Source organism: Lissotriton helveticus, chromosome 11 (assembly GCF_964261635.1).
Source record: "Lissotriton helveticus chromosome 11, aLisHel1.1, whole genome shotgun sequence".
Classification (NCBI taxonomy): Eukaryota; Metazoa; Chordata; class Amphibia; order Caudata; family Salamandridae; genus Lissotriton; species Lissotriton helveticus.
The window spans coordinates 902,490,683-902,503,792 of record NC_136072.1 but is presented as its reverse complement, the minus strand read 5'-3'; the positions used below and the strand labels follow the sequence as shown (position 1 = coordinate 902,503,792).

Here is a 13,110-nt window from a genome sequence, read left to right as displayed (position 1 = left end):
ATATATATATATATATATATATATATATATATATATATATATATATATATATATATATATATATATATATATCTTGAAGACAAGAAAAAGCCAAGCAAGCTGCAGTCCCGGATCCCCAGGCCAAAACAGATGACTCCACGAATCCAATCTAAGGCAGTAGATTATTTATTGAGCAAAGCTAAGCAGAAGCGAAAACTGACGCGTTTCGGGCAGATGAGAGGGTAATAGATGACATCAAACACTTATACCACCGACTCAACCACAAGCCCAAAAAACCTAGTTTCAACCAAATAGAATATAACAAACTTATTGGAAAACTAAGTAAAAATGTGGAAGTGATTGTAAAGCCCTCGGACAAAGGAGGGAATATAGTCATTTGGCCAAAGGAAGATTACCTCAAGGAAGCCCACCGTCAACTTTCTGATAAAGCATGCTATAAAGAATCAAACAAAAAGGAGTACACAGCAGCCATTGAGACGCTCAGAAAACATTTACAACAGTGTAAACGGGATGGCATGATTTCTAGGGACGAATTTGACTTTCTTTGGAGTGAATTCCCTACAATACCCTCCATATACTTTGTTCCCAAAACACACAAAGACATAATACCAATACCAAGATGCCCCATAATATCGGCTATCAACAGTGCAGGTGAACATCTATCACAATACGTAGATTACTACCTGCAGGACATGGTCAAGGAACTACCAACGTATGTGAAAGATACAGGTGACTTTCTAAAAAAGATTGATAATATGCAATGGGAAAATGACATGAAATTGATCACTCTGGACATAGAGTCACTTTATACGTGCATAGAACACGATGTGGGTCTAACAGCGACCAAACATTTTCTGACCAATAGGCCGATAGAAAGTTACAGTCACATTAAGATTGTCATTAAAAGCATTGAATGGTGTTTAAATAACAAATTTTTTATGTTTGGAACAAAAATGTACAAGCAAATGAGGGGTGTAGCGATGGGATCCTGCTTCTCCCCCAGCTATGCCTGTCTTATGGTTGGCTGGTGGGAGGAGCAGTTCCTCAAGAAAGAACATTCGGTACTATACAACACACATGTGAGGTTGTGGTTGCGATTTATAGACGATGTCTTTATGCTATGGCAGGGCAGTGAAGAAGATGCTAAGGAATTTATTGCCAACCTCAATGTCAATCAGGTCAACCTAAAATTTACCTCACATATCAGTGCCAAAGAGATTGAATTCCTAGATGTCAAAGTGTATGTGGAGAATGATACCATTAAAACTACCCTACATAGAAAACCGACGGTGGGTAACTCCACGTTACATGCCACCAGCTCTCACCCTAAACACCTAATTGAGAGCATTCCCTACGGAGAGCTCCTCAGAATTAAACGCATATGCAGCAGTACTGAGCAACAAGACACCTGCATGAGGGAGGCAATCGAAAGATTCCGTAGGAGAGGATACACCACATGCACTCTGAACAGAGCACTCAACAAAGCTAAAACCAGATCAAGGGAATCATTGTTGGTTTCCTCAAAAAACAATAGAACCAATGAGCATGAACCCGAGGTAGATGAAACGACAACTAATGCCCCCCGCTTAATTCTAACCTTTAACAGCCAATATCGTCAGATACGGTCTATCATCACTCAAAATTGGCCCATTGTTCTAACGGATGCTGTGATATCACCTGAGGTGCCCATCAGGCCCACTATAACATATCGTAGAGGCACCTCTATGAGAACTCAGATAGTTCAGAGTCATCCAGAAATCATAAAGAGCAATAAATCTACCTGGCTAAAACAAAGGGAGGGTTTTTACAAATGCTCATCATGTAGGGCTTGTAAATTTGGTGTTACTACCACCAAATATAACACTCCATTCAGCCCCCATGAGTCAACGATTAAGAGATGTTTTGACTGTAAAACCGAGTACGCCGTATATATCTTGACATGCACCTGTGGCCTCAGATATGTGGGCAGCACCAAGCTACAGGTGCATGTCAGGATACTCCAGCACTTATGGGCCATAGTCAATAATGACCCGTCGTACCCGATAGCCAGACACTTTAAGGCTGTCCATAAAAATGACCTCAAGGATCTTAAATATTTTGTCATAGCTGCTGTGTCTGAACCTCTCCGGGGTGGCAACCGAGAGAAGAGCTTAAGACAGTTGGAATGCAAATATATCCTTGAGCTAGACAGCAAACATCCAAATGGACTCAACAACACAGAGGACCTACACAATTTCCTGTAATATTGCAGCTCTGGTTTTAAAGTTAACTTAATTCAATCTGCTGTGTACCAACACTTGTCCGTCATCCATTTTGGTATTCCAAACAAACTGTTATCATGTTTGTGTTTCCCGTAAAATAAATAAAAAATAAAAAACAACATGCTTTTAGTCTTTCCCAATACATGCAAAACATATTTTTTGTATGCATCTTACATACCCACTTCATCTCTATTTTTGCACTTTAACTTGCACAGATAACCCTTTTTGTATGCACTTTACGACAATGTTTAGAAATACAAGAAATAGCTGCTCTAATGCTACATTTGCACATATGATAATTTTTGCACATTGCGAAAATTTGCACATACAATTAGGATAGTTGCCCATATGGATTTTTAATCATATTAGGTCTTTAATCAGTTTAGAATTTATTTTTTGCTAGATTGTGATTCCATTTGTACTAGAATATATGCATTTTAAGCATTTTATTTTCAAGATATTTAATGGTTTTAACGAAATATATTGATCTGTATATATATATATTTTTTTGTATGTATATACCATGGTATGTGTATATCGAATTTTCATATTTATTTATTTATTTATATCTATGATATCGAATATGCATATATACATACACACAATCTGCAAACTACAAACTGTGACTGCTTACAAACAGAGGCCAATGTAGGACGCTCCTAAAAAGCATTTAAGCTACCTATCACACTGTCATGTCTATAGATGCATGTAAAAACAACCAATGTGCACATATAAAGAAATGTCAATAACATTTATGTGTCAGACAACACAAAGTATGTCTAGTAGCATTTGTGCATGTCTAGTATTTCCTTCATGTCTAATAATCACATGTGGTGGGTGAAAGCATCACCAATAGAAGAAAAAAACGGGGTATAAAAATAGAAAGCGGACTGTGTCCAGTCAATTGATAAAGAATACTTGTTATTCGAAACGCGTCTGACCTGACATCAGCTGTGAGCCAATAAAGACCTGCTTAACCACGTAATTTTGGTGTCCGTTTCTCGTCCTTTGGAGCGCTGCCGGTTGGAGTGCATCTAAGAGGTGTGGGAGAACCCAGTGGATATATATATATATATATATGTATATATATATATATATATATATATATGCACGGATGCAGCTCTCTCACCAAACCAGCACGCAGCAGCCGCCACAGCAGTAAATGAAAAGAAAGCCACGCCACTCCAACGTCCGTTATGGGCTAAAAAAGACGATTTATTAAGCGCTCAAGGCCACCAGATATATATATATATATATACACACACACAAATTCACATAGCGTATGTTTATATATTTTTTGTAGTACACATATGGTACAACAACATGTTTTGCTGATTAGGTGTGAGTGTGTGAAAATGCTGCAGCAATTGTAACATAATCCTTACTTTACCTAAGTGCAAGTTGTTCTTGTGCTTTAAAAATGCATATCACTAATACAATCCTGTATTCAGTGGGGATACATATTATTTCGCTTCATATCTAATTACATATGGTAATACATAAGTGTGTGTGTGTGAAATAAATAAATAATATATATATATATATATATATATATATATATATATATATATATATATATATATATATATATATATGAATCGTGGGTTCAGCAAACGCCAACCAGCGCCATGACTCCTCCACTAATCGACAGTGGTTCGTGCTGGGTGGCGAATCCTTTAATCAAACTCAAATCCACACTTCGAATCCTTGTATCCCAAGGTAAGTATGAAAAGCACGAACTCGAATTGCATCAAATAAATTTATTTGACGGGTATCAAGGCAACAAAGTAAATACTCGACGCGTTTCGGGAAACACCCTTGGTCCTTGAAACCCGTCAAATAAATTCATTTGATGCAATTCGAGTTCGTGCTTTCCATACTTACCTTGGGATACAAGGATTCGAAGTGTGGATTTGAGTTTGATATATATATATATATATATATATATATATATATATACATATTCCTACTCTTCTCACTCAATGCACAGCTTAGCAGAAGGTTGGCCCCAGGGCAGCCACACCGATTGTTTCATGTGAATGGCCCCTAAACCTTCCCTTCAATCCTTTTTTGCACATTTATTGTAAGTTTGAAAGTTTCAGGCATTCAGAAGTCCAAAAATAGTAGCCAATGCATTTCAACTTGTCTTATGTTATATATATATATATATATATATATATATATATATATATATATATATATATATATATATATATATATATATAAACGCTCCACTTGCACCTGCCTGACGCACTCCTAGGCTGGTGCCTGCTCGCCGGGGGTGCACCCGACCATAATATCCGCTCGACAGTCCCTCCCCGTAGATATCCGGGAATTAGGTAGCAGCACTCAGGGGTAAATACACAGTTAGGTTTTATTGTTCAAAACGCGCTTTCGGCACTCGGCCTTCGTCAGTGTTCAAAACAACAGTGCAGCATTGAGACCTTGCGCTGCACTGTTGTTTTGAACACTGACGAAGGCCGAGTGCCGAAAGCGCGTTTTGAACAATAAAACCTAACTGTGTATTTACCCCTGAGTGCTGCTACCTAATTCCCGGATATCTACGGGGAGGGACTGTCGAGCGGATATATATATATATATATATATATATATATATATATACATATATATATATATATTTATATACAGATGCAGTTGTCTTAAAAACCCAGATATCACATGGAACTGTTGAATATGAAAAATATGTTATGATTCCTTGTGTAATATTTATTTCATTATCATAATGACAGTCCCAAAACCACTGTAGAGTTACCATTGTCAGGCCTACCGAGATTAATCGGCACAGAGATCCAAGTTCTCTACCTTATATGGCAAAAAATGTAAACTCTGCAGAACAATCTCTCGCAATAATATTTCATACATTTAAGTCAGAAACAACATTTTGGTCAGGTCATCAAATTATACGCAAACTGTGATTCGTCCATAATTATGCAGTAAATGTAAGAGCCACAGAAAGGCATACGTCTACTGAGCCTCACCATTGCCCATTGTTTTTTGAACCAGTAACTCAAGAGAGACAAACCAAATGTAAACAGTATGAATCCAATAATTGAAATTGGTAGCAATACTTTGAAGACAACTGCCTTTTCAAGCTAACTACCCCAAAAAACATGCAATATACAAAATACATAATGCGTAACGTGCATAATAAGGTTCTATATTGCCAACTCGGGTTTCTAGTAACATTTGCAAACAACTCAGTCATCTGACTACTGGTGCGTTGTGTCACCAGAACTTCTCAATAGCTACATTATCCGATATTACTCACTAACCCGTTATATATCGTATAATGCCTACAAGTATGTTTTGCTGTCTATTTGGCGGGCATTCAATTATTCAAAGGCATTTAATTATTCAATGTTGACCATATATTTTTCATATGTCCTTTACCTTCCAGCCTTTGTGATGATCATCTCTGTCCCCACGTCGTGGAATTTTAACCACAGTTCTCGCTCATGTAAGAACACCTTAATCCCCTCCATGCCCTGGAAACAAAGGAAACGTTTAGGTTCCTGTAGACATGCATGAGAGTGCAAGAATGCTTTTTGTCATGCACAACTCTGCACTTTTGTAGCATGCCATGACTTTCCTCTGTTGTGCTAAGATTTCGGCCTACAATTGTTCGCTTCCCCTGCATATTTTGTCGCCTCAAATTCTATTTTGGCTATATAACGGCTGGAGGCATTCCACACCCTCCGCGCTGGCGAATGAGATTAGATGTTTGTTGCCTTAGAGTAAGGTAATGATAAACAGTGACTCGTTGGACAATCAGTGTTGTAGTCTTCCATCTGATTAAGTTGCATGTGAGAGCAAGGGAACAATCATAAGCCAAGTAAAGCACATAGTATGGATATCTTGCATATTTAACCCTAGGAAGGCTTGCCCCCACCTCTTTACTTCAGATAGTAGCATCCCACCAATATTCACAACAACCTTTAAATGTCGGCTTAGATTTTAATAACAGGATTATTTGGCAGTTATAGGTGTTGCTCAGTTCTTTAATTATTTTTATACCATATTTGTTTGGCTTGTTGTTGTTAATAAAAACATAAATCAGAGTACAAAAGCACATACTGGGTATAGTTGTTGTAGCGGGTTATAGAGACTGTTATGTCAAGCAAGACACTTCAGTGATAATTTCACGCCTTGTTGGTTGAATTAAAAGGTCTCCAGTTGAGCCTTAGAAATGACCCTTGAATATATGGGAACCATGAGCAGTGACTCAAATATATCCAGTGATTACCATGCATCGCAGTGCTTCTCTGCGTGCCACTGTTTGACTAGGTAAACTCTGAATTCACAACTTGTATTTACATGTTTGGCACTGTTTAGGAATGTTAGCTTAGCCTATAACTCTGCCTAGAACATTATTGTGCCTTGTACTGCCACTTACAAAGAGTACAAGTGTCTTTAATAAGAGTAAACAACAAAGATACACTTATAAGTTACTGAAAATATGACATGAAAAACATTTATCTGTAGTAAAATGTGTACAATATAAGGAAGTAGTGTTTAAAAAAAACATATATAACACTATTAGTCCTTTTTCACACCTACTTATAATTTCCGGAGTTAAACCTCCGAATGTATAATTTTAATATGTTTGACCTTAAGCTGCCAATAGAAACTGCCGCTCTGTAGGTGAACATGAAGTAAGTAAGAAATCAAGCGTTCAGAAAGGGGCAGAGAGGAAACAGGGGGACCTGTCACGGGATGTCTGCTTATCTTACCTGCTGGGTGAAGGCGGCCTGGGGAGAGGAGGGAGGCTTGCTTCCCGAGCCCAGCTGGCTGTCCTGTTTGGAGTCAGACTGCAGCTCCTTGGACTCCGAGTCCACTGGGGTGTCCGGCATCCCAAAGCCCTCGTCCGAGTCTGCCATGGCGCCGACTCCCCCCGCTCGGTCTTCACTGCGCAGACACAGAGAGAATAGAATACACACATGAAGACCATAAGAGAAGCCGGCCAGCGTGGGTTAAGCAGCAGGCCGTGCGATAAAGCAATCTGTTCAATGCTCCGCTAAGAGAAAACCTATCATGCCTGATATAACTTGCAAACTCGAGGAGTTCCCTGAACAACGACGTGAATTTGACACCAAGCTAGCCACCAGCGGTACATTATCCTCAGATGGTAGGGAAGATCGTCAAGAAATTGGATAGAAGTATTACAAATAAAGTATAAAGTAGCAGGTTGTGTGTGTGTGTGTGTGTGTATTTATATATATATATATATATATATATATATATATATATATATATATATATATACATACATATATATATATATATATATATATATATATATATATATATATATATATATATATATATATATATATATATATATATATATATATATATATATATATATATATATATATATATATATATATATATATATATATATATATATATATATATATATATACGGTAACTGTGTTTGTAGTAAATTAATTCATGATTGTATTTTAAAATGTTATTATATATTTCAGTGTTATATGTATTGTCTAGATTGCCTATAGAAATAATGGACGTAAGTCTGACGCTTATCGAAACAGCTGTGAAAGACCCAGCAAATAGTTATTTCTTGATCTCATACTTACACGTAATTATACATTTGTGTAGAGATAAATATATGTTGATAAATGTATGTATATTTATATGCGTGTTCCATATTTCCAACTACATCTAGTTGTTGTGTGCCAATGTGTCTGTGTCGTCTATACATTTTTACAGATACACACATTTCATTGTTGATTCAGTTCCATGCTTTAGTCTCAGCCAACTATTGTACGATATAGTTTTTTTTTTAAATAGTAAACAATGCTTGCAGATATGCTGAATTGGACTAACATTTGCCCTTCGTGGCTTCCTTGGTGTGAAAACCAACGCTTTTGCCTGGGCTTTACGAAAGACCAATAAAGACAACGTGTCTATATATTTTAAGCGAAGTTAGGATCGCGTGCTAGCAGTGCTTCCTAGCCCCTGAACTTTTCTTACGTTCTACATGATCAGTCTTTAAATTGTTTACGTTAAGTTTCAGTGCACCCATCTTTATGCTTAAAATCTTTCAAATAGTGATAGTTGTTTGCGTCTGTTGGCACAATGGGCCTAGATCAGACACTATATGAAGAAGCACATTTGAAGGCCTTCTTAGCACTTTCAAAAGGAAGATAATAAATAGCGCTCTGTAAAGACCAGCATCGAGATGTTAATTCCAAGGTTGTGAGTATTTAAAGATGTGCATAAATGCGCAGGGGCTGGTGACGTTTTATAACAAAAATGGCTCCTCTAAAAGTATCATTTCAGAGTCATGTCACGAGTAACACATAACCCAGCATCTCAAACTAAAAGACCAGTGTGCCGCCGTTACACGTTCCAGATCCGTTTATCTCTTTTGGATTTGATGTAATAAAAGATTAGTTCAGAACTATTTACGGTAAGAATTCAGATTGTATTGTGCGGGTCAGGGAGCTTCTCTTCCTCCCCTTCTACCAAACAAATACTAGTGAGAGGGAAGGGGTGCTATAAAGGAACTGCCCCCTCGTGTCCAAGTGAAGATGTCTGTGTGTGCAAAACAATCTGTATTGTATTTTGAAAAAAGCTGATTCGGAAGTCTAAATCTATAAAGCTGCAACTTAGTATTAATGGGGTTGCGAGAATCCTCTACTGTTGCATGCGAGAACTCTATTGGTAGTCAAGGTGCGAGTTCTTGGTGGGCAAAGTGATATTTTTGTGTGTAGTGCAATGTGCACCCTAGACCTTCGCCACTGCGCCATTCATTGCATGTGAATAGTGACTCCCAATGAGAACACCTGTTTTCTATAAGTAAAGGGACATTGATATTTAGATGTCCGAACTTGCTAGAGCGCGGAAGCTCATCGGGTACTTGTAAACATGCCTATTTTTTATCAAAGGAGAAATGAAGGCAGGCAGAAGCAAGCCAAGCTCTCCTTCAGGGGATGACATCTAGCGAGGACGGGAACCCGGGACTGTGCTCTAGAGATGAAGTTCTAGTGCCTGTCTCTGCCCGGAAAGGCTCTTCTGACGCGCAAGCATTGTGCGTGGGGGCCACAGAACAACCCTACTACTGTGGGAAGAAACAAGGCTATGGTAGTACCTGCTGAGACGGGTGCAGATCTGTCTGGCGAGAATCCACAGGCCCCGGCAAATTTCTCCGTAGGGGGAGAATGGAGACCCTTCAGCAGTACGGGGGCAGCCGGCTCCGGGGACCCTTATCTTGCTGACTGAAGCCCATTGAACCAACGCTGGTAGTTTTTTTCTTCGTTCAGAAATAGAAAATTCCGGTTCAAAGTCTCACGCTGCTTCTCTCCCATCCGCTCGTCTGGAGAACTGGGCCGGCGCGAAAGACTAAAGCAACAGCACCTCTCCGTCGGCCCTCAGTGCCCCATCTTCAAGCCCCTGCCTCTGGCCGACTGAAAATCATGCTCGGTCCATCAGAGTTAACAACCAGAATCCAAAAACGATAAAGGACGAAATCCTTATCGGCCGGCGGCGGGAGGTTCTGCGGCTCGCAGGATGGGGATAATCTGATTCGGACACAACAACACGCAAGGGAAGAGGGTCGATTCGAGCCCGGCAGAAGCGCCGTGTGCAGGCTGGCAGCCCTTCCTTGATCCCCGAGTATCCTCCGGTCGCTGTTGTCTCTCTTCCAGGGGCTCCGGCTTCTGTCTCCGGGGGAGCAGATGGAGCGAGAGCCCGATCCGCAGCCTTGAAGCCCAGGCGCTCTCCGGGAGGAGAAGCTGAGTCCACTGACGTGACGTAGGGGGAGCTCTGATCTGGAAGAGCTCAGTCTGGCCAACCAGCTTTGATGCTGCTCTGTAGACACACACACTCCCCCACCTCCTCTCTCTTGGCCTTCTGCCTCTGCCCCCTCCCACCGCTTCTCTTTTCCCTTCGCCTTCCTTTTCTTAACCCACCCCTCGCCTCTCCTTTATTTTATCACTCGAGGAAGCAATTGGTAAACTTTCTCCACAATCATTTCTTCTCATTACTTTGTATATTGCTCTCGCTATATTCTTCCCCATTCCAGTGTCTTTCATGGGGCAGTTTCTTTCTATTCTTCTTCTCGTCTAAGATAACTGCACACGCTCAAACGCAATTGGTCCCTGTCGCGTCCCGAATAAGCACAAAACCCGTAAAATGCATGATATTAACGGAACCTCTTAAGATAAAAGAATGTGTATAATTTCACAGGGGAAGTGAAACCACCCTCTACTTTTTCTCTTTATTTAAAGGCCTTTCTGCCAGATTTGTTAAAAATGGCGAGGCGTCGATAATAGATGCGAAGATGGACCCGGAGACATTTATTACTGCAAAAAAGATCAAAGTTCCAGGCCTTGCGTCCCCTGACCGCAGGAATGCGCTAACGATTTAACTCGAAAGTAAAATGTATATACGAACTCGGGACCATCCTCGTATTCAAATAATCAAGCTGTCAGAGAGCGCCGAGAATACTTTTATCTCGGTTTCTTCTTTCTGTTCCTCCATTCTTATTTGCTCTCCGTTTTTTCTTGATTAGTGTCTGATTTTGAAGCTAAAGTTGAATAGGTCAGTGCAGACTGAACACCCTGTCAGCCCTGCCTCCTCTTTGTATGCACTGAAGAGAAACAGATAGACAGGGACACGTTTTGATAAGGCTGGAATAAATGTCATGGTTTGGGTTATCGCTACCTCCCTCCCCCTCACACCCGCACACATTGCAGTCCCCTTCCCTACTTGCCTAGTCCAGGCGCATGGAAGACGCGGACTGCACGAAATAAAGAGATCAGATCTGCGAGAATCATGGCTAGTGGGAATTGCCTGCACATAAAACGGAATTGGTGGAACGATTGTCTTGGACGCACGTTTCGCGTGAGTACGGGCACCAGGGGCATTCTTCCCGTGCCACACACCCTGGCACTAGATGTAGCCTGTCCGCTGTTCTTCTGCCCCATTCTGAACAAGGCACGGGAACAGCCGGGGGTGACGAGCGCCCCGAGCCCACTTGTATCGCACTCCAGACTCGAGTTTTGTTCAAAGTTCCACACGAGTAATCTATGCGTTTACCTTAACCTTGAGCGCAGTGCATTTAATGTAATCCTCAGGAAATATCGAGTGGCGTTATACCTTGTAAAGTACTGAAAAAGAACCCGGATAGGTAGCAGTCGAGTATTCCACATGCGAATGGCACAGAGATCACACCAAGATCGTGTACAAATCAAGGACCTGGGAGTTTGTCAGTTCTACATCTTGGAGGGTGAGCTGATATGTGGAGAAAACCAGACATCATTGCCGGCAATGTACTCATGCATGTGCAAAAAGACCGTGTGTTCATATAGATATGTGTGAACGGATTTATGTTTACGACAGTCAAAGATGTATGCGCTTAAATCCACGTGCTTATGACCTTTTATTTCAGGGGTAATACCGCCAGAACCCCGTCATTAAGTATGGAGTATAATGCACGTTACGCGCTGTGTAAATGTCTGTGTGTGTGTGTGCAACATGAATCTGAAATGTAAAAACATGTTAATATATCTGACATAATTCTGGTTATTGGTTCTTTGTATAATTGTGTTATGTGTCTCTGAATACAGTCAATCGCCCTATTTAAAATCTCCTGTTGTGCCTTAGTAGAACTAAGACATAAGGGGTAACACAACTTGCCTAGGATCACACGGCTTCTCTGGTGAAGCCGCCAGATTTCTTGTTCTCCCCAATTAGGGTTCAGAATCGTCAGCTTAAGCAATAGACCGCATCGTCTCCCATGAGATGAACATAAAATTGCCCTACTTTAAGGCTCATCTTTAGTCTATTGATAATAAACTAATAGTTATACTGTTACAGCAGAAACTGTCTTTTAAACTTCCCTGCCCATCTGTTAAATGTAGCAGTCTCGGGTCATGTTTTTAAGACTAGCATGCATTTTGAATGGAGGTGACTAATCAGTGAGGTGAATCGAGTTACCCTTACTCCTTTCTGTTCATTAGCACAGTGGCTGCGGACGGTGAAATGTTGCACAGAGCGGCACTGGTTTCCCGCTAGAGGTGCCCGCTGGGGCTCAGCTTCACAGCGGACAAAGATACCCATGTCACTCTCTCTGGGAGAAGGGACGCACGTAGCTGTGTTTAAGCTGCCCAAAGAACATCGGCTCGGGCCCAAGGTGACTAGAAAGAGGGACACTAACCTCTGTATTGGTCCCCGCCGTTCTCCGAAAGATCCCAACGAAGTGGAAAAGGGACACAAGGATGTGAGCTGTCCAATCAGGATCCCAGGTAATATCGCGGCAAACAGCCTCCCAACTAGAAGGTTTGTGGTCTTGTCCACATAGAATATTACCGTTTATGATCAACCATGCTCTTATAAAATAAGGAAGGAAGCTCAGGGGGTATTTCTTATCTGGCAGTCACCGCACCTATAGGACACAGCGACGTCACCAGACACGCAACTACTACCCCCCTGACATGCCTGCCTCCCAGATAGAATAGCAAAGGACTGGGAAAGTGTATTCCTTTAAAACTCAGCAAGAACGGTTAGCCTACAACCTAAACATTAATTACACACACAGAAACACGCACGCATACCACCACATTCACAACTATATCACATGCTTAGTCACCCTCACCACACACAGACGACGTACAGACAGACCACTCAACACCGAACGCACACGTTTCTTTCTCACACAGACACCACAGCCCTCTGCCGCCCCCCAGCAAACCCCATGCCAACCCACACCCAGGGCTCACAAGCTACCATCGCACCATACATGCACCACACAACACACAATACATAGTTCGTGCCCTTGCGCACACTACACGCATGCAGACAC

General features: G+C 41.0%; 1 protein-coding gene across 2 annotated transcripts in view; it reads right to left on the bottom strand.

Annotated features, from left to right (window-relative positions):
• TBX5 (T-box transcription factor 5) overlaps positions 1-12,599 on the bottom strand; it is a 615,870-nt gene extending 603,271 nt beyond the window's left edge. Inside the window, exons 1-3 of one of the 2 annotated variants that reach the window (XM_078665962.1) lie at positions 12,466-12,599; positions 7,013-7,187; positions 5,673-5,767 (exon numbers count right to left, since the gene is read on the bottom strand). In XM_078665962.1, coding sequence (XP_078522088.1) covers positions 5,673-5,767; positions 7,013-7,159 — 242 coding nt within the window. In that variant the 5' untranslated portion in view covers positions 7,160-7,187; positions 12,466-12,599. Of the gene's footprint in view, positions 1-5,672; positions 5,768-7,012; positions 7,188-9,396; positions 10,092-12,465 lie in introns of those variants that run through there. The other variant, XM_078665961.1, reaches the window with a different exon arrangement.
• Between the last annotated feature and the right edge of the window lie 511 nt (positions 12,600-13,110).